The sequence below is a fragment of the Corapipo altera genome, unplaced genomic scaffold, assembly GCF_003945725.1.
Source record: "Corapipo altera isolate COAL_440 unplaced genomic scaffold, ASM394572v1 130164, whole genome shotgun sequence".
In the NCBI taxonomy this organism is placed as follows: domain Eukaryota; kingdom Metazoa; phylum Chordata; class Aves; order Passeriformes; family Pipridae; genus Corapipo; species Corapipo altera.
This window is the reverse complement of record NW_020885238.1, coordinates 1-23,173: the sequence shown is the minus strand read 5'-3', so window position 1 is coordinate 23,173 and position 23,173 is coordinate 1. Positions and strand designations below refer to the sequence as shown.

Below are 23,173 nucleotides of genomic sequence, written 5' to 3'. Positions count from 1 at the left end.
GGGGGGGGGTCAGCTCTGTCTGGAGGGGTCCCCCTCTGCCCGGGGGTCCCCTGGTTCCTTATCTGTTGTTGGGGGTCGCTGCCTGGGGGGGTCCCCTCTGACCGCACAGGGGGGTTTCGAGCCCCCTCCTCGAGACTCCCCCACCCCGTCTGCCCCTCCCGCAATGTGGGCGGGGCCGGGCTATGCTAATGAGGGGGCAACCCCCGCCCCCCGCGGTTGCCATGGAGACCGCCGAGGGGAGATCGGCGGCGCCGTGACGGGGCGTGGCACCGGCTCATGAATATGCAAAAAGAGGCGGGGCCACCGCACTCGGGGCACAGGGGCCCCATCCCGGCCTTGGGTGGGGGGGACACGACACGGGCATCACCTGGGTCTCTTCCCGGGGGGTGGGGCGAGGTCTCCATGGGGACAGAACACCTGAGGCCCTCTCCGGGGTCAGGGGGGGCGTCCCAGTCACTTGGGTCCCTTCTCAGGGGGAGGAGCTGCACACTTTGGGAGGTCCTGGTCCCATCCTGGGGTGGGGGGGGGCTGAAAACTTTGGGGGGTCGCAGGGGGTGGAGGGAGGGCACAGGACACGGTGGGTGTGCCATGGCCTTGGGGACACGCACACACCTGTGTCCCTTCCCGGGAACCCGCACACCTGTGTGCCCTCCCAGGGCCGGGGAACAGCCCCTGGCACACCTGTGTCCCTGCCCACCCCCCTGGCCTTGGGGGCTCAGGTATATCCAGGGGGCCCTTGGGGCTCGGGAGGCCTTGGCGATGGCGTCGGCACTGCTGGTGACACTGGTGGCCTTGGTGGCCGTGCTGGGTGGGGGGGTGGAGGCCCAGTGCCCCAGCGCCTCCGAGGTGCGCACCGCCAACGGCACCCGCCTGTGCGCCCTGCTCTACACCGACAACAGCCCCTACTACGACCAGTGCTGCGCCGGCGACGTGCTGGAGGTGGAGCCGGACAGCGATGTGCCCTACATGCCCTTCAAGTGGTCTGGCCGCACCTCCTCGCTCGTGGTGGGCACCCGCTGCGAGCTCAACGTGTGGTCGCGCAGTGGCAAGGAGGGCAGCACGCGGCGCTTCAGCGCCGGCGCGGTGCCGCGGCTGCAGGAGGTGCGCCGGGGGCTCTTCGGAGACTGGAACGACGCCATCCGTGGGTACTACTGCACCTGCAAGTGAGGGCGTGGCCACGCGGGCAGGGGGCCAGAGCCAGGGGGACAGCGAGTCAACGTGAGTCAACGTGGGCCAAGTCACACCAACATGGGCCAACACACGACAACACAGGCCAAGACGAGTCAACCTCAGCCAACGTGAGTCAACACAAGTCAACGTGGGCCGCGTCGTGCCCCTCGTGAGCCCACGCGTGTCCCATGGGCCGACACGTGTCAACATGGCCATGACCTGTCCCTGCCCCCCCTCTTGTAGGAAATAAAGCCCTGAGGCAGCAGCAGCTCCTGCCTGGGGGGTGTTTTATAGGGGGGGGTCACCAGCCCCCCCAAGGGTTTTTCAGTGGGGAGAAAGGGGGTCCCCACACCCCACAGGCTGTGACTCCCCATTTCCCCCAGAGGGGATGCAGGCAGTGCCCACAGGTGTGTGTTCCCCCCCGAAGAACCACACGGCACCCGGGGGCTCCAAAAGGACACGTGTAATTTGGGGGGGCCCCGTGTCCCCCCCGGGGCCCCCCCGTCCCGTATGGTACAAAACCCAACGATATAAATATCACTTTGTTAAAAAACAAAATGGGGGAGGAAAAGCAACAAAAAACCCCAAAATCAACAAAAACAGGGAGTGGGGAGGGCCGGAGGGGACCCCAAATCAGTAGTGTGGTGGAGGGGCTGTAGTTTTGGGGACCCCCCCAAGGAGATGTGGGGGGGCCACACCCCAGTGCCCGATGGGAGTAGAAAAAGGAGGTTAAAGAAACCAAAAAGGAGGGAAATGCCCCAAAATGGGTCTGAAAGGCGGGGGGGTAGTGGGGTGAGCCCCTCGCTCCCCAAATCTCTGACAGGAAGGAGGAAGAAAGGGAGCACCAGGATAAGCCCCCCACCCCCCAAAATCTCTGCCTGGGGGAGGGCACCGGGATTAGCCCCTGCACCCCCAAATCTCCAGGATGATGCCGTCCCCCACGCCCCAGATCTCTGCTGGGGGGGCCCGCGGCACTCAGTGCCCCCCCCCAGCTCAGTAGTACAATTTGGGGGGCCGGCGCCCCTCGCCAGCGCCCCACCAGTAACGTCCCAGTGCCGCTCCAGTTCGGGGGTGCCAGTGAGAAGGAGGAGGAGGCCGGGGGGGTCTCCCCCCTTCGTGGGGGGGTCTCACCGGAGCCGGTGCTGCCGCATGAGGGGGACGATGCAGGCGGGGGGGCCCGCGACCCCCAGGAAGGGGTGTCGGAGCAGCTCCGGGGCGCTCGCCCGCTGTGCCGGGTCCCGCACCAGCATCCGCTCCAGGAACCCCTTGAGGGAGGGTGACACCTGGGGGGGGCAGAGGTGGGGTCAGACACCCCCAGGGCCCCCCTGGGAGTGGGGATCACCCCCCCTCCGAGTTACCTTGTGGCCGTTCTTGAGCCGGGGGGGGAGGTTGTCGCGGATCAGCTTCATGGCCTTGAGGGGGGGCTCGTTGAAATAGGGGGGCTCCCCATCCACCATCTCGATCACCATCACCCCCAGCGACCAGATGTCCACCTGGGCAGGGGCCACCAAAAAAAAAAGGGGAGGGCTTGAGGGGGAGGCCTCCTGGAGCTCCTCAAACCCACCCTGTGCACCCGTAAACCCACCCCAAACCCTGTGCCCACTCCCCCACAAGACCCACCTCGTGGGTGTAGGGCAGGTGGGAAACGGGCTCAGGGTTCCACGCAGACACCCCAAACACCCCTAAACCCACCCTGTGTCCCCCAAATCCACCCCATAACCCCCCAGCCCCACCTCTGGGCCGTAGGGCAGGCGGGAGATGAGCTCGGGGGCCATCCAGTACGGGGTCCCCACCAGCGACTTGCGCCGCGGCACCTCCTTGTTCACTTGGGCGCAGAACCCAAAATCCGAGAGTTTCACCTGCGAACGGAGCCGGGGGTGGTCAGGGCTGGGGGCAGGGAGGGCCAGCGAGGCCCGGGGGGGATTTGTTGGGGGTAGGGGGGCCGTACCCGCCCGTCATGCGTGAGGAGGATGGAGTCGCTCTTGATGTCGCGGTGGATGACGCCCTGGGCGTGGAGCACGGCGAGCGCCCGCAGCACCGACAGGCACACAGCTGCAATCTGCTCCTCCGTCATCCTGCACATGGTGGGGGGGGTCAGGGGCGTGTGGAGTGGCACAGGAAGGACCCAGGGAGAGGGAACCGGGGGTACCTGGTGTGGGTGACGATGTCGGTCAAGGCGCCGCCCTCCAGGAACTCCATGACCACCCAGAGCTCGTCGCCCACCAGGTAACTGTTGTACATCTCCACCACGTTCTCGTGCTGGTAGTCCCGCATGATCACCACCTGTGAGGGGGGGCACGTGGCGCTGGGACCCCCGAGACCCACCCAGCCCCGTCGGGGGGAGCCCTGGGGGGTCCCCTCTGCCCTCACCTCATTGAAGAGCAGCTCCCGCCGCTGCTGCTTGCGCAGGTCCATCTTCTTGACGGCCACAAGCTTGCCGGAGCCGCGCACGGTGGCGATGCACACGATGCCCGTGGAGCCCTCCCCGATCTTGATGAAGTTGTCCAGGTACGTGCGGGGGTCCCCGGGGTCCACCACCATCTGCAGCGCCGCCCGGAACTGCTCGTGGGACACGCGCTGGGGCCCCCCCGGGGCGGGCGGGGGACCGGGGGGCCGCGAGGCCGGAGGGTCCGGTCCAGGGGGCGGCGGCGGCTCCGGGGCCTTGGGGCGTGGGGGGCCGGGGGCGTGGGAGGAGGAGCCGGGACCGCCGGGGCCACCGGCGGGGACCGGCCCATTGGGCGTCACCTCCTGCGGGCGTCCCGGCCGGTGCTCTGCCTGCGGGGAGAGGGGGACGGGGGGGTCAGCCCCCTGAAATCCCACAGGATCTGTGCCCCGGAGTGCTGGGAGCCAACGCCGGGGCCTCCAGCCAGAGGCCAAAGGAAAGGTTTGAGTGAGGAAGAGGAAGGCGCTCTGGGGCAGAGGATGCAGCACCGGGAACGACAGGGCAGCTGTGGAAGCCTTCAGCATGGCCCGATCCCCACCAGAGCGTGGGAGCTGCGAGGAAGAGGAGCAGAAAAGCCACTTCCAAGGAGGAAGAGAAAGAAGCAGAGCGAGGAAGGGGACGAGGAAGAAGAGAAAGCTGATCTGATACCAAGGACATGGCACCAGGAAGGTGGTGGATTCCACTGCAGCCATGAGAAAGAGCAGCAGAGAAACCACTTCCAAGGAAGAAGAGGAAACAGAGTGAGGAAAAAGAGGAAGAGAAAGAGAAAGCAAACAAAACTGCTCTGATGCCAAGAACACAGCACCAGGAAGGGAAGCAGGTGGATCCCACTTGAGCCATGAGGAAGAGGAGCAGAGAAGCCACTTCCAAGGAGGAAGAGTGGAAGCAAAGTAAGGAAGAGGAAGAGAAAAAAAGAGGAAGCTGCTCTGGTGCCAAGGACACGGCACTGGGAAGGGAAGCAGGTGGCCTTTGGCACACGCTGATCCTGCTGGAGCCGCGAGGAAGAGGAGCAGAGACGCCGCTCCCGAAGAGCAAGAGAAGGATGAGGAAAAGGAGGAAGAGCCCAGGGTAGGACCCCCATTTACCTGGGTGGGGGGGCCCCGGGAGGGGTCGGTGTCGGCGCGGGGGTAGGTGTGGAAAGGGCGTCCGGGCTGCGGCGCCGTCTTCGGCCCCGCTCCGGGAGCGCCAGGAATGCCGGGAATGTCGGGGGGCCGCAGGTCGGGCCCCGAGAGCGGGCGCTGCTCGCGGGGGGGGGGGCCGGGGGGCCCCCTCACCGGCCGAGCTGGACTTGGGGCGCTTCTCCTCCCGCCGCAGCCCCCCGGGGCCGGGCGCGGTCGGGGGGTCCCGCTCGGCAGCACCTTTGGGGGGTCTCGGCTCCGGCTCCCCCCGGCCCCCCCGGCGGCTCTTCCCGGGGGGGGCCAGGCCGTTCTCCGGGCAGGTGGGGGCTCGGGGGGGGCAGGGGGGGCTGTCCCGGCGCAGGGAGTTGGAGCGGGACACGGACACGGCCTCCAGCTCGTCCAGGAGCCACGCCAGGGTCCCGTCCCGGCCCCCAGGGGTCCCATCCCGGGGGGCCTTGGAGCCACGAACGATGGGCTGTGGGGAGGGGGGGGGACAGAACACGGGGAAAACGGGGAGAAAAGGGAAAAAAACCAACAAAAAATGAAATGGAATGTCGGGGGGGGAGAAGGGATGGAGGGGATGGACAGGAGGGAATGGGGGTACAGTGGACACGGTGGGATGGAGGGGAGGGTTGAGCAGCAAATGGGGAAGAATGGGAGGTGTGGGAATGGGGGACTGGGAATGGGAGGGGTGTGGGAATGGGAAAGGTCCTCAACTTGGGGCACAGACTTAAAAAAATGGGAAAACACAGCATGGGGGAGAGATCAGGTGGGAATGACCCTAAATTCCTGTGGGATGGGCTTGTTCCAAGTGTGGGGAGAAGTCTCAGCTGGGTGGTCCCTGTCCTGGGGGTCCCCACTGCTCCCTCACCTGCTCCAGGACACCCCAGGTAGAGGGGATGGACCCAAATTCTCCCCAGTTTGGATTTTTGGTCCTAAAGAGAGGGCAGGAACACTTCCCTGCTCCGTCACCCTCCAGTTTCCCCCTGCTTCCCCCCAAAGAGGGGGTGGGGACCCAACTGCCACTCCCATGCTCCGGGACCGCCCCCCCAGGACAGCCCAGACCTCGTGGGGGCTGTGAATGGCCCCCTGACCCCCTCTCCTGACAGCCCAGACCCTGGAGGGTTCCCCAATACCCCCAAGGATCCTCTCTGTTTTGGGGCCCACGAATGGTTCCTCAATCCCTCTCAGGGATCCCTCCACCTTGTGAGGCCTGCCGACGGTTCCCAAATTCCCCCCCGGGGATCCCCCATTTTGAGGCCCAGGTCGCCCACCTTTTGGGGGGCGCGGATGGCGGTGATGCAGGCGGGGTCCACGAGGGGCTTGGGGCGCCGGGCCGACTCCTCGAGCAGCCCCTGCCACTGGCGGGGCAGCCCCGTGAAGCGCTGCTCGGACGGGTCGTACCCCGTGTGCACCCGGTGCTCGAAGTTGGACGGGGCCGAGATCTCCACCCGCTTCTTCTTCTTGGAGAACATGGCGAGGGGGGCACCTGGGAACGAGGGGGGACGGGTGAGCAGGACACCTGGGAATGGGGGGGGCAGGGGAGTGGGACACCTGGGAAGGGGGGGGACATGGAACAGGAGCAGTGCCATCCTACAGTTCCAGCTCAGAGGATTTTGGGAATGGGATCCCATTAATTGGCACCAAATCCCTCTGGGAATGGTCTCAAAATCTCAGGGATTTGGGCTGGATCTGTTTTTCCCACTTTTGCTGCTCCTGGGGGCCAATCTCCTGCTGTTTCCCCTCATTTTTTCCATCTGCTCCCATAGGCTCAATCCCACCTCCCAGGCTCTGGAATTCTGCTGCCTCCAAGTCTTTCTCTCCATTTTTCCCAATTTTTGAGGGTTTTCTCCTCAAACCCGTGATCCATTAGACAAGTTTTTCTCCTCCTCCACTTCCATACTGCTCAAAATCCGCTGGAATTCTGTATATTCCCTGTTTTTCCTGCTCATCCTGGGCTGATCCCTCCTTCCACCTTTCCAGGATCCTCCCTGAGCTGTCAAAATCCCATTTCTGGGTGGAAAATCCTCCTGGACTGGGGAAGTAATGGTCAAATTCGGAGTAGGGCAATTAACATCTGCTGGGTTTGGGTTTGTGCTGCTGGGAATTCCACGGGAAAGAGTCTCGGAGGATCCAGGTGCAGCATCCCGTGCCTCCAGACATCAAATCCACCTGATTTCACCCCAAAAATATCCTTTTTTGGGGCTGGTGGGGGAAAACCAGCAGCACTGGGGCAGGGGGGCAGAGGGATCCTGGAGAATTTCAGAGGGTGGGATGCAGGTCAGGAGGAGGAGGTTAAACCCCCCCCCCACATTCCTCAGTCCTTTGCAGTCACATTCCCTGGATCCCGCTGGGTTTAATTAGTCACCAATTAACGAGGAACCGACTCAGCACACAGGGTGGAGCATTCTCATATTTCCCCCCAAATTCCCAAAATTCCCCCCAAACCAGCGCTGTTCTGGCTGTATCCTGGTGGGAATTGTGGTGGCACCTTCAGCATAAAAAATAAAAGGAAAAATAATGGAAAAAAGGGTGCAGGGAGGTGATTCCTGTCCTTCCCATAAACCCCAAATCTTCTTGCAGGAAGAGCCACCTCGGTGGAAAATCCCTGAGCTGGCTCTTCTTTCCACAAAATCGTTTTCCCGGTGCCAGCAGGGGCAGGGACAGACTTGAATCTCTCCAATTCTGGGTTTTCCACAAAAAAAATTCCAGCAGCAGTTCGGGATCCTTGGAAAGCAGCTCCCGAAGGTGGGGACGGATCAAAGCTCATCAAGAAGTCCCGAAAACTCCCGGAATTCCGAGGGAACCAGTGAAGGTTATGTTTTCCTGACCCGCACGGATCATCCTGAGGATTCCTGGAGCTCCCTCCCAGCTCCGGGATCACACCTGATATCCCAAATCCCAGCCAGCCCTGCTGGGGGCGGGTTGGGAGGCGTCGCTCCAGGTGCTGTTTTCCTTAAATAAAACCCCAGGAAGGGAAGCGGCACCGGGCGGGTCCCGTACCTGGGACAAATCCCAGGATTCTCCCCATGGGGTCACATTCCCGGGGCCGGGAGGGCGGAAGGACGTGGCCGGGCCGTGCCGGAGGGTTCCGGAGCCGCGCCGGGAAGGGCGGGTTGGACTGGAAGGGCTGGATCTGCCAGGAGGGGGAGGAGGAAGAGGAGGAGGAAGAGGAGAAGAGGTGTTGAAAAGCCTCAGAAAACCGGCCCCAGGAGAGGAATCCTGGAATTCCAGGAATCTAGTGACCCCTGTGGAGGCCACACAAAGTCAAAGGGGATTCGTTTCCTTCCTTAAAGGAAAACTTCCCTAAACCGGGACATCAAAGGTTCTGGGAAGGGGATCAGCACGTTCCAGGGATTGCTGGGAAAAGAGGAGAGGGGGAAAGAGGAGGGGGAAAAAGGAACGGAAAAAAGGAGGAAGAAAGAGGAGGAAAATGAAAAAAGGAGAGAAAAAACAAAGAACAAGAAGAAGGGAAAGGAAGAAAAAGGGGGGGGAACAAAAATAAAAATCAAAAAGAAGGAAAAGGGAAAAGTAACAAAAAGGGGGAAAGAGACAAAAGAAGGGAAAAGAGAAAAAAGAAAAAGGGAAAAAAGAAAAAGGGGAAAAGAAAAAAAGGGGAAAAGGAGGAAGGGAGTTTCTGGTGGAATTTGTCTCCTGTCCCACAGCAAGAAGTTTCCTCCAAGTTGTTCCTCAGGAATCCAAGGGATCCCAAATTCCCCAGCGTGGCCTATTTTTTTCCTCCTTTTCCTTGGAGGTGCAGCGATGGGAACACCAGGAAGACATTGGAAACTGCGATTTCCCTTCCCAACCTGGAGGAAAACCCCCCCAGTTTTAAGGAGTCGGGACATTCATGAGGACTCCCAGTGCCCGGAATTCCTGACTCAAATCCGCAAGAAACGCTGGGAAAATCCATCCAAGGGCCCTGGATAGAGCAGGGTGACAAGACCCCCCATGAGGATGGGATAAAGAATTCCAGGGAATTTCTGGATCTGTTTCCTACCTGCCAGGAAGGGGAAACTCTCCCACCTCAGCTCCGCATTCCGGATCCTCCGGGAAAAGCGCTGCATGGAAATAACGGAACTCCCTCAGGATCAGCCCCAAACCCCCACTTTGGGGGCTTTATAGGCCAAGGGAGGGGGCGGGGATAGACCCGTATCTCGACTCTCTGAAATTCCAGGGCTCCCCCGAGGACTTGGGGAGCCCCAAATTCCCCCCCAAACCCATCCCCCCCAATCCCACCACCTCCCTCACCCCAAAATTCTTTGGCCTTAGGGGTCCCTCAAACCCCCCCTGAGCCCCATAAGGCCCCCTCAGCGTCCCAAATCCGCCCTTCAGCCCCTCAAATCCCCCCTCAGTCCCCTAAATCCGCCCTTCAGTCCCTCAAATCCCCCCTCAGTCCCCTAAATCCGTCCTTCAGCCCCTCAACATCCCCTCGAATCCCCCCTTCAGCACCCCTTCCTCGGTCCCCCACATCCCCCCTTCACCCCCTCAAATTCTCCCTTTGGCCCCCCAGGCCCGCCCCAAAGCCCTCCCGACCACTCTCAGAGGCCACTCGGTCTCTCCGACTCGTCCCCGTCCCCCCGGACCCCCGTTTCCCCCCTCGGCCCTCACCCGGCCGCCGCCGCCATGTTGCGATCGACACACATCCGGGTCCTCCCCGCCCGCGTCGCCGCGGCGACAGACCACGCCCTCGGGGGCGGGATTATAGGTTAATGAGCGGGGCGTGACCAGCCCAATATGGAAAAAGAGGCGTGGCCTGAGGAACGGCCGAAGCAAATATGGATAAAGGGGTGGGGTTTAGTGCGGGATGGGCGGGGTTTAATGCTGAAGGGGCGGGGCTTGAAGCGGAAGTGATACTCAACGTGCTGTTAGGGCGGGATTAAAAGGGAGAGCGTCCAATCGCGAGGAGAGTAGCGGGGATTGGCAGTCGCGCTGTGCAATCGGGTCGCGGTGCGTTGGAAGCCGGGTAAGATGGCGGCGTTGTGAGGGGAGCGTTCCTGGGACAGCCCCGGGTGGCTCTGACTGTGTGTTCTCCTCCCCTCAGAACCCCTGGAGATGCCGCTCCGCGCCGTGCTCAGGGCCGCGGCCTCGCTGCGCCGCTGCGGTGCGTATTTATCCCACCCCAAAGCACTCCGTCCCCGGCCACCCCCGCAAACAAACCGGCCCCCCCAACCCACTGACCCCTCTCTGTGTTCTCCCCCGCTTTCCATCCCCCACTGACCCCCCCTTTCCCACCCCACCCCCACTGACCCCTTTTCTGTGTCCCCCCGCAGGTCCAGGACCGTCACTCCCCACCACCGCCACCCCTCTCTTCCTCCCCGCTCTCCCGCCGCCGCCCCCCAGACCCGCCCCCATGGCCACGCTGAATCAGATGCACCGCAAGGGCCGCCCCGCGCCGCCCCCCCCGCAAACTGGGGCCCACCCAGGGCCGCCCCCAGATCAAGGGGGTGGTGCTGAAGAACCTGATCCGCAAGCCCAAGAAGCCGAACTCCGCGAACCGGCGGTGCGTGCGGGTGCGGCTCAGCACGGGCAAGGAGGTGGTCGCGTTCGTGCCCGGCGAGGGGCACAACCTGCAGGAGCACCACGTGGTGCTGGTGCAGGGCGGCCGCACCCAGGACCTGCCCGGCGTCAAACTCACTGTGGTCAGGGGCAAGTACGACTGTGCCCACGTGCAGAAGAAGAAATGAGAGTGGGGGACACTCCCCTCGGGGGGGCCCGGGCGGGGGAGTAACTGCGCCTGGGGGTGCGAAGCGAGAATTAAAAGCGGTTCGTTATACAAGGGTTGTGCTGTTGGAGTCGTGTTGGGGGCAATGGGGAGAGGGTTGGGGGGGTAGGGGTGGTGGGAAGGGTCGTGGGAGCATTGGAAAGGGGCCTGGGGGGATATGTGGGGGTCTAGGGACACTGGGAAGAGTCGGGGGGGACCTTTGGGCACTGGGAGGAAAACTGGGCACCTAGGAGGGGCAGCTGGGGGCACCGGGGGGGTCCTGGGTGGTCACTGGGGGGTCTTGGGGAGGTGACCAGGAGGGTCCATGTTGGGGTGTCACTGAGGAGGGGTCCCTGGGGGGTTCCTGGGAAGTCACCGGGAGTGCCCTGGGGGGATCACCGACCACCGGCCCAGCCGAGAGGGGGCGTGGCCTGGGGGCTCCGGCGGCGCGTGCCCGCCCCCGTCCCGCCCCTTCCGCCACGTGACGCCCGCGGTGCCGGTGCCCAAGATGGCGGCGCGCAGGGCGCTGCTGGCCGCGCGGGGGGTCGTGGGGCGCGGCCGGCGGGGGGCAGCGGCGGGAGGGGCCGGTGCCGCTCCCGGTGCCGGTTTGGGGAGCGCGGGGCGGAACCGCCTGTACGAGCACGTGCGCGAGGGGCTGAGCGCGCGGCCGCAGCTCGACGTGACCGCGCTGAGCGAGAGCGACGTGGAGCGGCGGCGCGGGCCGCTGGGGGGCGCTGAGCTGCGCGAGATCGTGAGGGGCGGGGCCGTGCGGGGGCGGGGTGAAAATATGGGCGGGGCTTTATCCGAAATTGGGCCGGGGGCGGGGTCCACACGGGGGGCGGGGCCTGCTATAAATACGGTGGGGGGAGGTGTGTGGAGCCTTCCGGGCCGATGGGGAGGGGGGTCTGTGGGGGGGGCGTCCACCTTAACCACGCCCTCCCCTCGCATCCCCCAAAAGGTGCAGGTGTGGTCCCGGCTGGGGCAGGTCCGGGATGGCATCGCCCGCCTGGAGGCCGAGAAGGGGCAGGTGGCCCAAGGGGTCCGGCAGCTCATGGTGAGATCCCCCGGGACCCCCAAGAACCCTCTCTGCATCCCCCAGTTCTGCATTGGACCCCCGCGGGTTCCCCCAGCCCCACTCTGCCCCCTAGAACCCCCTCAGGATCCCCCAGTTCCCCCTGAGACCCAAAAAGACTCCCCACTGGGGTACCCCTGATCCCCTTTCTGTCCTTCCCAGGACCCCCTGGTCCCCACTGGTCCCCGATCAGTTGCCCCATAACCCCCCTGGACCCCTCAGGTTCCCCCCCCCCAGACCTCCCCAAGCCCCCTTGAGCCCCCCCAGACCTGCCTCTGTCTCTCCCCCCAGGCGTCCCACGACAAGGCGACGGCGGAGTCGGTAGGAACAGGCTTTGGTGGGGCTGAAGGAGGGGGCAGGAACCCCCAGGGCTCCCCCCGTACCCCCCTGACTGTGGCCCCCCCTGCAGCTCCCGGCGTACGCAGCGTTGCGGGCGCGGGGCCGGCAGGTCCGGGGGCAGCTCCGGGAGCTCGAGGCCGAGGAGTCCGACCTGGAGCAGAGGTTCTACCTGGGGGCCCTGCAGCTGCCCAACTGCACCCACCCCGCTGTGGTGAGCCCAAACCCCCCCCCCAACACCCCGTGCAGCTGCCCAACTGCATCCACCCCGCTGTGGTGAGACTGGACAGCTCCTGACCCCCTCCCGTGCCCCCCCAGCCCGTCGGGGACCAGAGCCAGGCCCGAGTGCTGGAGGTGGTTGGGGAGAAACCAGGTACAGGGGAACTGGGGGAAAGGAGGAGGAGGAGGAGGAGGAGGAGGAGGGTTCTGGGGAGAAAGGAGGTCCTGGGGAGGGGGGGATGAAGACACTGGGAGGGCCCCAGGGTGAGGAAGAAGAGGGTCTGTGGGGAGGAGAAGCGTCCAGGGGAGGGTGAGGAGAATCTGGGGAGTGGGGAGAAGGGTCTGGGGGTGATGAAGGATCTGGGGTGGGGGGAGGAGGGTCTGGGGGTGACGAAGGTGACAAAGGCCACCCTCCCCTCCCTCCCCAGTGTTTGATTTCAAACCAAAGGGACACCTGGAGCTGGGGGAGGGGCTGGACATCATCCGGCAAAGGTGAGAGAGCACCTGGGGACACACGCACCTGTCCCATGTCACACGTCTGTCCCATGTCACACCTGTCCTGTGTTACGCATGTCACACACTTGTCTCGTGTCACATCTGTCACACCTGTCCCGTGTCACGCGTGTCACACACGTGTCCCGCAGTTGCAGGTGCCAGTCCCACATGTTGGGCCCTCGCTCCTATTACCTGTTCAGGGTGGGGACACCCCCAGGTGTTACACGGGTGTCCCACACGTGTTCCCCTGTCGCAGGCGCCTGTCCCACGTGTCGGGCCATCGCTCCTATTATCTGTGCGGGGCCGGGGCGCTGCTGCAACACGCGCTCGTCTCCTTCACCTTGGGGAAGCTGTTGCCCAAGGTATGGGGGATTGGGGGGCCCGGAGGGCTCTGGGGGGGGTCCAGGATCCAGGGACAGTCTGGTCAGGCCCCACGTGCCCCCTGATGACCCCCTTTTCCCTCAGGGTTTCCTGCCCATGACAGTCCCTGACCTGCTCCGAGGCGCCGTTTTTGTGAGTGATCCCCCGTGCCCCCTGACCCCCTGACCCTCCGGGACTCCCCTGACCCCTCCTGACCCCTGTGACCCCCAGGAGGGCTGTGGGGTGCAGCTCAGTGCCACCCCCTCCCCTGTTTACACCATCGACCCGTCGCGCTTCGAGGACCTTTGCCTGGCTGGGACCTCGGAGGTGGGAATTGCAGGTGGGAAATTGGGCAAAACGAGGGGGAGGAGCGGGGAAAAACAGGGGAAAAGAGTGGGAAGAGGGGGTGCAAACAGGTTTGGGGGGCTCCGTGTGCCCCCTGGCCCCCTCAAACCCAGCCTCCGGCCCAGGGTATTTCATGGACCACGCGGTGCAGCTGCAGAACCTGCCCATCAGGTACGGGGGGGTCTCCCCCCACTCCAGCTCCCCCTTCCCTTTTGGGGTCCCTTCACCCCTTCTCAGGGGATCCTGGGCATTTAGGGCACCCCCCGGCACCCCCTTTTTCCCCCCAGGGTCGTCTGCTCCAGCACCTGCTACCGCGCCGAGACTGACACGGGGCGGGAGCCGTGGGGGCTCTACCGTGTCCACCAGTTCACCAAGGTACTGGGAGCACTGGGAGGCCCCCCCGGGGGGTGCAGGAAAGGGGAGGTCAGCCCTGTGTGCCCCCCAAAGGTGGAGATGTTCGGGGTGACGGCGACGGAGCGCGGGACAGAGAGTGAGGAGCTGCTGGCCGAGTTCCTGGGACTGCAGAAGGAAATCTTCTCGGAGCTGGGGCTCCACTACAGGTGAGGGGGTTTTGGGGGTGTCCCCTCTCTGTGTGTCACCCCAAAATCCCTCGTGATGCCCCTAAATCCCCCCCACTGCCCGCAGGGTCCTGGACATGCCCACGGAGGAGTTGGGGCTCCCTGCGTACCGCAAGTTCGACATCGAGGCCTGGATGCCTGGACGGGGCAAATATGGGGAGGTGAGGGGGACGTGACCCCAGAATTCCAGGAGGACCCTGATATTTTGAGGGGTGTGCAGGGTGACCCGCCCCCTCAGGCCATCCAAGGGCAGAGACCCCTCCTGTTTATGGGACAGCTGGAGGATTCTCCCCCACTTTTATGGCAAATCAAGAGATTGACCCCCATTTAGGGGGTCCCTGGAGTGAGGGGGGGTGTCCCCCAAACCCCTCAGAACTCTTTTTGAGCCCCACCCCCCCAGATCTCCAGTGCCTCCAACTGCACCGACTACCAGAGCCGGCGGCTGAACATCATGTACAGCGACGGGAGGGGCCGCCTGCGCCACGCCCACACGGTGGGTCCCCGAGCCCTGGGGGGGTCCCCGAGCCCTGGGGGGGTCCCCGAAACCCCGGGGGAGGCCCCCAAGCCCCCCTAAACCCTCTGACCCCTCCAGGTGAATGGCACAGCCTGCGCCGTGTCCCGGATGCTCATCGCGCTCCTGGAGAGCAACCAGCTGCCGGTAGGTTTTGGGGGCCTGGAGGGGGGGTTCCCGTGGGGAACTGGGGGTGCAGGGAGGGCTCACCCCACCCTGCCCCCCTCTCGTCCCCCAGGATGGCCGTGTCCGTGTTCCCCCCGTCCTGCAGCCCCTGGTGGGGCAAGAGGTGCTGTCCCCACCCCCTGCACCCCTCCTGCACTACATCGGCCCCAACCAGCCCGGGGGGGGCCCCGGGGGGGACCCCAAAAACAGGGCAGACACTGGGGGGGCCTCCTGAGGCGAGAGGAGCCCTGGGAGGACCATGAGAGCAGGAGTCAGACAGAACATGGATGGACACGGGCTGACATGGGACACACGTGAGATAGGACAGACGTGATGTGGAACACATGTCACGTGTGCGACACATCACAGGCGGGACACCCCCTTGTCTGCGTCCCCTGTGGTAACAAGTCCTGAAATAAAGTCTTGTACCCCCCCCGTAAGCTGCAGCCCGTGGGCACACGCGTGTTCTGCTCTGCCTATGCCCTAGGGGTGCTCTGGGCACACGCATCCCCCCCACACGTGTGTTCCCTGCACACACACATGCGCCAGCACACACGTGTCCTGCATACACAGACACATCCCTGAACACACACATCTCTTCCCTCCTTTATTTCCCGTTGTCCCCCCCAGCCTCTCGTGGCCCCCCCCGGGCCTGGGGGTGGGCAGGGGCAGCTTTGGGGGCTCCTCCACACTGGGGGGGTGGGGGAAGGACCCCCAAGTCCATGCAGGGGCTCCCTGGGGCCCCTCAGTCTGGGCAGCGCCCGCTGTTGATGACGATGTCATCGTACTCCTCCTGGGGGGGGAGGCAGTTTGAGGGGGCTGCAGGAGTTTGGGGGGGCTGCCTGGAGCCCCCTCAGCTTATGAGAGGAGCCCAAGGGGTTTTGGGGTGCTGTTTGTTCTGGGGGGAGTCACTGACCTCACTGTCCTCGGCCCCCCCCTCGCTGTCACTGTCATCGCTGTCGCTGTCGCTGGGGGGGTCCCGGGCCCCAAAGCGCCGCAGCAGGGGGGGCAGGCGGGGGTCGGGGCGGCGCCGGGCGCTGTACAGGGGGGTGTACCCCGAGAACGTGCGGGGGTCAGGCCGGGCACCCCCCCGCAGGAGGCACTCGGCCACCTCGGGGCTCTGCGCCTCCACGGCCAAGTGCAGGGGGCTGCGGCCGCAGCTCGGCTCCTGGGGGGCACAGTGGGGTCAGGGGGGGCTCTGTGGGCTTTGAGGACCCCCCAGCCCACTTTGGGGGGCACCCACCGGCCTGTCGGGGTCGGCGCCCGCGCGGAGCAGCAGCTGCACCAGCTCCAGGTCCCGGCGCAGGACGGCGACGTGCAGGGGGGTGTAACCTGGGAGGGGGAAAGGGGAGTCGAGGGGTCCCCAAAACCATGAGCCATGTCACTGTGTGACCCTTACCGCAAACTGTGTCGCCAAACTGTGTTCCCAGCTTTCCACACAGCCCCACGGCGTCCTGCAACCCCCCGCCATGTCCAGTGGCCCCCCCTGCGTTCCCCTCAAAACCATGTGTCCCACCACAAAACCACATTCCTACAGTATTCCACCAGCCCCTGCCCCATCCCCCCCACCAAAACCGTGTCCCCACAGTATCCCTCCCCTCCCCTGCCGTGCCTCCCACTCTCTGCTGTGTCCCCCACGTCCCCAGTGTGCGCTCTGGACCCCCCCCTCACCGTCATAGTTGACGCTCTCCAGCTGTGCCCGCAGCTCCTCGTCCTCCTTCTGGTGCTCTGGGGGGGGTCCTCGCTGTGCCCTGCGGCTCTGGGGGGGTCTCCGGGGGCTGCCGGGGCTCAGGGGCCACCTCCAGGAGCCCCCCCAGGAGGGCACGGGCACAGGCGGGGTGCCCCTCACGGCAGGCGAGGTGCAGGGGCGTGTGCCCCCCCCCGCTCCCGCACACAGAGCCCCGCACCCGCCGCCCGCAGCCGCCCCACGGCCCCCGCCAGCCCCAGAACCACCGCGATGTGCAGAGCGCTCTGGGGGCAGGGGGGGCACGGGGTGAGCCCAAACACCCCCCCAAAACCACCCCCAAACACATCTCAAACATGCCCCAAACCCACCCCCAAACCCCCCCTAAACCCCCCCCAAAGACATCTGAAACACTACCCAGAAACACCCCCAAAAATGCCCCCAGCCCCCCCCAACGTGCAGAGCACTCTGTGGGTGGGGGGGGCAGGGGGTGAGCCCAGGGGGGCCCAAACACAACCCCCCGAGCCCCCCATCGCAGCTCCACAGCCAAACCCACCTGGTGCTGCTGAGACTGGGGGGGCCTAAAACCTCCCCAAACATCCCCTGTGCCCCCCTCACAATTTCCCCCCGAACACACCCCTGGAGAGCCTGGGAGATCTCAAAGCTCCCCAACTCCCCCCCAAACACCCCTTGAGGCCCCCCTGTAGCCCCCCCACCTGCCCCAGGTCGTTCTGCAGGTCCAGGTACGGGGAGCGCTCCGTGTGCCGCAGGATGGACTCTAGGAATTCCTCGTGCTCGTGGATCACGGCCAAGTGCAGCGCCCTGGGGGGTGAGAAGGGCTTGGGGGGGGGCCCTGACACACCTCGACCCGCGGGGGGGCCCCCCAAAAGGCAGGGATGGGGGGGACGAGGATTGAGGGGAACCCACGGGGGGGGCCAAAGAGATCCCTGGGGGGGTCGCAGGGCAGGACCCCGCCATGCAGCGTCCCCCTCCAAGGGCCGGGACCCCCAACCCCGGGGCTGGGGGGATTCCGTGTCCCCCCTCTCCCCGTCCCTGCCCAGCACTCACGTGTCGCCGTCCTCGGTGACGAAGCTCAGGACGTGCCGTAGCCAGGCCGAGGGGTCCGCGGGGGACTCGGGGGGCTCCGGGCCGGGGCTGTCGGGCAGCGGCTGCCCCAGCGGTCCCTCGCCCAGCGAGCCCAGCCCGCTGTCGCACCACTCATCGCCCTCGGGCCGCTTAGCCTCGCCGGGGGCCGGCGGGGCCGCGGGGGCCGCGGCCGCCATCGCCGGGGCCGCCTCAGGCCGCCATCGCCGGGGCCACTTCGGGCCGGGGCCGCCTCAGGCCGCCGCCGCCATCGCGGGCCGGGGAATCCCCGCCGGGACCCGCTTCCGGGGCCGCGCGGGGCAAGCCGGGAAACGGGGGTGCGCTCAGCCAATCAGCGCCGCCAGCCCGGGCACGCGCAGCTCTGTCCTCGAAAGCCCCGCCCTGCGCCGCGCGCGCTGCACGCCGGGAGGTGTGGCGGAGCGGCCGCGCGCTGCACGCCGGGAAGTGTGGCGGAGCGGCCGCGCGGTGCACGCCGGGACGGCGCATGGCGGACCCGGACGGTACCGGGGGCGGCGGGGCTGGGACGGGACCCCCTTCACCCCCACTGACCCCCGCTGACACCTCCCTATTGCCCCCGCAGGTCCCGGTGCCTGCGGGGAAGAGGCGGAGCAGGACGAGGAGTCCCCGGTGAGCGGCCGGAGCCCCCCCCCCGGTGACCTTTGGGGACCCCCCCGGTGTCCCTTTGGGTACTCCCCCGTGACCCTCCCGTTCCCCCGCAGGTTTCGGACCCTGAGCTGGGCGCTTCGGCCGACGCTGACAGTGGGTCTGGGGGTTCCCGGGGGGGGTGGTCCGGGGGCTCATCCTTATGGGGCTTTTGGGGACTCTTTGGGGACACTTCTGAAGGTCTTGGGGACACTGCGGGGCCCTGGGGGACATTATGGAGCTTTTGGGGGCTCTTTGGATCAAGAGCTGGAGTTGATGATCTCAGAAGTCTTTTGCAATTCGGTTGGGTTTATGATTCTGTTCTGATTCTATGATTCATGGGGCTTTTGAGCGCTTTAAGAGACCTTTGGAAACAGTCGTGGGGTCCTTGGGGACCCTAACCTATAGGGCTTTTGGGAACCCTTTGGAGGCGTTTATGGGGCTTTTGGGGACCCTTTGGGGGCAGTTTTGGGGCCTTTGGGGACCCTTTGGGGACATTTATGGGGCCCTTGGGGATCCTGGGGCAGATTTGGGGACACTGAGTGGCGCTGGGCATCCAGAGTGGGACCTTTGGGGACTTTTGGGGACACTTGAAGAGGCCTTTGTGGACCCCCTGGTGTCCCCCCGGCAGTGGAGCTGCTCCGGACCCTCCTGTCCCGGACCCTCGGGCTCGGGGGGGACAAACCCGAGCGGGTGCTGGACGAGCTGTCCCTGGATGGAGTGAGCCGGTTCCTGCGGAGCGAGCGGTGTACGGGACGCTGGGAGTGGGGGGCACTGGGAATGGATGGGGGCACTGGGAACAAGGACGCTGGGAATGAATGGGGGCACTGGGAGGGAAGTGGGGGAGGAGCTGGGTGGACACACACTGGGAAACCAGGGGGGAACGAGCCTTGGGGGCAGTTTTGAGGGGTTATTGGGGGTGGATTTGGGGGCTGACAATGGGGAAGGAGGAAGCAGTTTTGAGGGGTTATTGGGGGTGGATTTGGGGGCAGACAGTGGGGGGAAGGAGGGGGCAGTTTTGGGATGCCCCCTCACCCCCCATATCTCGTTCCCCTAGGTAAGAACATCGTCTGCATGGTGGGCGCCGGGATCTCCACCTGTGAGTGTGGTTTGGGGGGCTGAGGGGGGCACGGGGGGGATGAGTGGGACATGGGGGGGGTCCTGACCCCCCCGTGCTCCACCCCCAGCCGCCGGGATCCCCGATTTCCGCTCCCCCGGCACGGGGCTCTACGCCAACCTGCAGAGCTACGACCTGCCCTATCCTGAGGCCATCTTTGAGATCAGTTTCTTCAAAGTATGCCCCCTCCCAAATTTCAGGGGGATCCCGACCCTTTTGGGGTGCTGAGACACCCCCCAAGCCCCCTGAGACCCCCTTTCCCCCCCCCCCCAAACCCCGGGGGGGGGGGGGCCTACCCCTCAAAAACACCTCGGGGGGAGCTCAACTGACCCCCAGATCTCGCCCCCCAGCCCACGGTGTGTCACTACTTCATGCGGCTGCTGCAGGACAAGGGGCTGTTGCTGCGCTGCTACACCCAGGTGGGACCCCCACTTGGAGGGGGGGAGGGGGCTGGGCGAGGTTTGGGAGACCGTGGGGGTTTTGGGGTCCCCCTGACCCCCTGCCCCCCTCAGAACATCGACACCCTGGAGAGGGTGGCGGGGCTGGACCCGGAGCGGCTGGTGGAGGCTCATGGCACCTTCTTCACCTCCCACTGCCTGCGCCCCTCGTGCCGCCAGCCCTACAGCCTGAGCTGGATGAAGGGTATGGGGGGGCTTTGGGGACCCCCTGGAACCCCCCCAAACACTTGGGACCCCCAAAACACCCCCTGAGACCCGCAGTTGGGCACTGGGACGGGGTCAGGGAAGTCCCGTCCCCTGCACTTATGGGGTCCTAACAGGAGGCTGTTCTCCCCCAGTGCCCTCCCTGTGCCCCCCAATCTCTCTGCCCCCCCCAATTCCTTGTGTGTCCCCCCCACATCCCTCCCCACTGAGTTTCCCACTCCCCCTCCTTTCCAGAGCGGATTTTCTCCTCTCTCGTCCCCAAATGTGAGAAGTGCCAGGGCCTGGTGAAACCCGGTGAGCTTGGGGGGTTTGGAGGAGCTTAGGGGGCATTTGAGGGGACACCTAAGCCCCCTCCAGCCCCTCCACTCACCTCTGACCCTCCCAGACATTGTGTTTTTCGGGGAGAGCCTCCCCTCACGCTTCTTCACCCTCCTGCAGTCGGTGAGTGGGGTGGGGGGGGCCCTGAACACACCCTGAATTCGGGGAAGGGGGCAGAGGGGACCTCACAGTGACGTGCCCTTGCCCCCCCAGGACTTCCAGAAAGTTGACCTGCTCATCATCATGGGCACCTCGCTGCAGGTGCAACCCTTCGCCTCACTCGTCAGCAGGTGGGACCGCCCCAGCACCCCCGGGACCACCCCCCAATTCCTGTGACCCCCTCGTGACTGTCCCCTCCTGTCACCCCCACAGGGTCCCTGTCAACACCCCCAGACTCCTGATCAACAAGGAGAAGACGGGACAGGTGAGGGGCAGGGGACGGGGGGGCTCGTGTGGGGCAACGTGGGGTTGAGGGGTGCTGGGGAGGGGGAAGAAGCACCTGCCCCCCCCCCCCTTGTCACCCCTTTTGCTCCCCCCAGAGTGACCCCCTGATGTCCCTGATGGGCTTCGGCTGCGGGATGGACTTTGATTCGGAGAAGGCCTACAGGTAAGGGGGACTGGAGAGTTCGGGGGGGATCCTGGACCTCCCCAGACAGTTTTAGGGACCCCCCCGGTGGTTTTAGGATCCTCCAAGGTGGCTTTGGGACCCCCTAAGGTAGATTTGTGGTGTTTCTTTTCCCCACTTAGGTTTGAGACACCCCAAGGTGTTTTTGGGGTGCCTCATGGTTGTTCCCTCAGGAGCTTTTGGCCCCCTCCCCCCTCCAGGATAGTTTTGGTAACCCTTCCAGATGGATCTGGAGTCTCTTGAGATGATTTGAGGGGCCCCTCCCATGAATCTGGGGACCCCTAAGGTGGCTTTGAGGACGCCCAGGGTATTTGGGGACCCCAAGGTGGTTTTGGAACCACAAGGTGCTTTTGGTCCCCCTCCAGTGTGGCTTTGGGGACCCTCTCAGGTGTTTTGGGGCCACCCGCCAGGTGGTTCTGGAGCCTCCAGGGTGGTTTTGGGGAGCCCCCCCCCCCCCCCCATGCTTCTAGGTCCCCAAAGCAATTTGACACCCCCCGAAGTGTTTTAGCCCCCCCCAAGCTGGTTTTGGGGTTTCCAGAGTGGTTTTGGAACCCCCAAAGCAGTTTGGGGCTCCCCAAACTGATATCAGGCCGCCCAGGTGTTTTAGGGACCCTCCCAAGTGATTTTGGGGTCTCTCTGTTCTCTTTCAGGGATGTGGCCTGGCTGGGGGACTGTGACAGCGGGTGCCTGGCTCTGGCCGAGTTGCTGGGCTGGAAGGTATCACCCTGACCCCCAAATCTGGGGAGTTCTCCTGACCCCTGCACCCCCAAACCCTGCTGGGACCCCCCAAACCAAACCAATGCCACCTGCCAGGAGGAGCTGGAGGAGCTGGTGAGGAGGGAACACGCCGCCATTGACGCCGGGGGGGGTGACAAGGACCGGGAGAACCCCGAAAACCGTCGGGGGCACAACGAAAAGGGGGACCCCAAACAGCGTCAGGGGCACAAGGACGAGGCTCAGAGGGAGCCTGAAAAGCCCCAGGGGGGCAGCGAGAAACCCCCCGAGAGGGAGAGGGACACACCCCAAAAATAAATGGTCTGAAAGAGTTTATTGGTTTCATCTGGTGAGTGTGGAATATGGGGGTCAAGGGCCTGAGGGTATTTCTTGCAGGAAAGAAAGCCCTTACCGTTGGGGTCTCAGATGCACCAGCTGCAGGTGAGAGATGGAGGCTCAGGGCTTTGTTTCCTGGGTGGAAGGGCAGTTGTTCGCTGGCTGGCGCTGCAGGGGGTGGTCCGAGGGCCAAAACTGAACACGGACGAAGATTCCTCCCAGACCAAAGGTGCCCGGGCAGAAAGCGCTCGCTGTGTGTGTAATGCTGAGAGTGGCACACGAGAGAGGGAGGCTCAGGGCTTTCTTTCCTGTGTGGAAGGGTGGTCATTCGCTGGCAGACTCACGCCAATCACAAAGCACCTGAAAATTCTAATTATCAATTAGCAGGAGAATAGCAGCTTACAAATAGGAATGGATATCAGTCTCTTCCAGTAGATGCTTGAACACTCAGATATAGAAAAGATAGAGCAAGCAGGAGAACATCATTTGTGGGATGTTTTTCTGGGATACTCCCCCACAGCCTCTCAAGTGTTCCATTTCTTAATACATCCAATCTTAGTATTGGTGAGTGCCATGCATTGTTATCATTACTCAATTTATGGCTGTGGTATAAATTAAGTACCATAATCAAAAGAGTGCAGATTATGAATAATTAAGTAATTAATTATGAGTAATTAAGCATGAGCTGGTTTGTTCCCAACGTGAAATAAACAAATACCTTGCTGCTTAAAGATACAAAAGTCTCTGAGCAGTTTTTTGGACCAGGTTTTTTGGCATCACAGTTCAAGTATTACTAAACACTGCCACCGTAACCCCTAAACCGTCACTCAGCGCCAGATCCAGACACCTCTGGAACACCTGCAGCAACGGTGACTCCACCACCTCCCCGGGTAACTATTCCAATACGTGACCACCCAAGTTTTTCCTAATCTCTAATCCGAATCTCCCCAGTCTCATTGTAAGGCCATTTTCCCTGGTCCTCACTGCAGGACAGCGGCTCTTTCCCGGTCCAGACGTCGCCACAGCCCCCGAACCGGGCGCGGGTCCGTGGAAGCACTTCCTGATTCCCGTTATTATCTCACTCCACATCCCCCGTCGCGAAGCGCCCTGGGAGGGTCCCGGCATTCCCGGGGGCTCAGCCCAGCCCCGCCGGAGGGTCCCGGCATTCCCGGGGGCTCAGCCCAGCCCCGCCGGAGGGTCCCGACAGCCCCGGGGGCTCAGCCCAGCCCCGCCAGAGGGTCCCGGCAGCCCCGGTGCTCCCTCCGGCCCCCCCCGTGCCCCGTTCCGGTACCGTCACGATCACCCTTGTCCCGCAGCTGCCGCAGGTAGGACGCGGCCCCGCCGCGCCGCTCCAGCCCGCGCTTCTCCAGCCCCGCCGCGCCGCTCCAGCCCCGCCGCTCCAACTCAGCCCCCGCCGCCCCAACTCAACTCAGTCCCCGCTGCCCCAACTCCAAC

The 23,173-nt window shown here is 64.3% G+C and overlaps 6 protein-coding genes across 6 annotated transcripts; 4 read left to right on the top strand and 2 right to left on the bottom strand.

Annotated features, from left to right (window-relative positions):
- The first annotated feature begins 688 nt into the window (after positions 1-688).
- Positions 689-1,438, top strand: LOC113940266 (syncollin-like). The gene has a single exon (XM_027631376.1). It carries the CDS (start codon positions 760-762, stop codon positions 1,165-1,167), a length of 408 nt encoding a protein of 135 aa, XP_027487177.1. The 5' UTR covers positions 689-759; the 3' UTR covers positions 1,168-1,438.
- A 180-nt stretch (positions 1,439-1,618) lies between these two features.
- Positions 1,619-9,472, bottom strand: LOC113940264 (serine/threonine-protein kinase PAK 4-like). Its single transcript, XM_027631374.1, is given in 11 exon segments — positions 1,619-2,453; positions 2,529-2,663; positions 2,904-3,029; positions 3,119-3,245; positions 3,320-3,453; positions 3,541-3,945; positions 4,699-4,869; positions 4,871-5,206; positions 6,006-6,220; positions 8,732-8,792; positions 9,343-9,472. Coding segments are annotated over 9 exon segments (1,791 nt in total). The 5' UTR covers positions 6,207-6,220; positions 8,732-8,792; positions 9,343-9,472; the 3' UTR covers positions 1,619-2,297.
- A 132-nt stretch (positions 9,473-9,604) lies between these two features.
- Positions 9,605-10,512, top strand: LOC113940265 (28S ribosomal protein S12, mitochondrial-like). Its single transcript, XM_027631375.1, is given in 4 exon segments — positions 9,605-9,697; positions 9,776-9,835; positions 10,005-10,129; positions 10,131-10,512. Coding segments are annotated over 3 exon segments (462 nt in total). The 5' UTR covers positions 9,605-9,697; positions 9,776-9,786; the 3' UTR covers positions 10,419-10,512.
- A 431-nt stretch (positions 10,513-10,943) lies between these two features.
- Positions 10,944-14,962, top strand: LOC113940261 (serine--tRNA ligase, mitochondrial-like). Its single transcript, XM_027631372.1, has 16 exons — positions 10,944-11,186; positions 11,394-11,489; positions 11,799-11,828; positions 11,917-12,057; positions 12,162-12,216; positions 12,491-12,554; positions 12,814-12,919; positions 13,023-13,070; positions 13,149-13,257; positions 13,388-13,433; positions 13,550-13,637; positions 13,710-13,822; positions 13,908-14,001; positions 14,241-14,333; positions 14,433-14,498; positions 14,590-14,962. The coding sequence occupies exons 1-16, from the start codon at positions 10,944-10,946 to the stop codon at positions 14,749-14,751; spliced, it is 1,554 nt and encodes a 517-aa protein (XP_027487173.1). The 3' UTR covers positions 14,752-14,962.
- A 173-nt stretch (positions 14,963-15,135) lies between these two features.
- LOC113940262 (NF-kappa-B inhibitor beta-like) lies at positions 15,136-17,507 on the bottom strand. Its single transcript, XM_027631373.1, is given in 8 exon segments — positions 15,136-15,309; positions 15,433-15,684; positions 15,760-15,848; positions 16,188-16,282; positions 16,284-16,396; positions 16,398-16,487; positions 16,917-17,022; positions 17,269-17,507. Coding segments are annotated over 8 exon segments (1,008 nt in total). The 5' UTR covers positions 17,484-17,507; the 3' UTR covers positions 15,136-15,261.
- Positions 17,508-17,746: 239 nt separating this feature from the next.
- On the top strand, positions 17,747-21,700 carry LOC113940260 (NAD-dependent protein deacetylase sirtuin-2-like). Its single transcript, XM_027631371.1, has 15 exons — positions 17,747-17,804; positions 17,885-17,931; positions 18,024-18,063; positions 18,578-18,694; positions 19,004-19,045; positions 19,134-19,286; positions 19,400-19,482; positions 19,576-19,705; positions 19,960-20,019; positions 20,111-20,166; positions 20,257-20,333; positions 20,416-20,467; positions 20,583-20,650; positions 21,319-21,385; positions 21,482-21,700. The coding sequence occupies exons 1-15, from the start codon at positions 17,789-17,791 to the stop codon at positions 21,698-21,700; spliced, it is 1,227 nt and encodes a 408-aa protein (XP_027487172.1). The 5' UTR covers positions 17,747-17,788.
- The last annotated feature ends 1,473 nt before the right edge of the window (positions 21,701-23,173 follow it).

Coding starts and splice junctions, on each gene's coding strand:
- LOC113940260 (XM_027631371.1), top strand. Junction 20,020..20,110: donor CCAGGGCCTGGTGAAACCCG/GTGAGCTTGGGG, acceptor TGACCCTCCCAG/ACATTGTGTTTTTCGGGGAG. Junction 20,334..20,415: donor TTCGCCTCACTCGTCAGCAG/GTGGGACCGCCC, acceptor TCACCCCCACAG/GGTCCCTGTCAACACCCCCA.
- LOC113940261 (XM_027631372.1), top strand. CDS start 10,944: ATGGCGGCGCGCAGGGCGCTGCTGGCCGCGCGGGGGGTCGTGGGGCGC. Junction 12,555..12,813: donor CTGGACATCATCCGGCAAAG/GTGAGAGAGCAC, acceptor CCCCTGTCGCAG/GCGCCTGTCCCACGTGTCGG. Junction 13,638..13,709: donor GTGTCCACCAGTTCACCAAG/GTACTGGGAGCA, acceptor TGCCCCCCAAAG/GTGGAGATGTTCGGGGTGAC.
- LOC113940266 (XM_027631376.1), top strand. CDS start 760: ATGGCGTCGGCACTGCTGGTGACACTGGTGGCCTTGGTGGCCGTGCTG.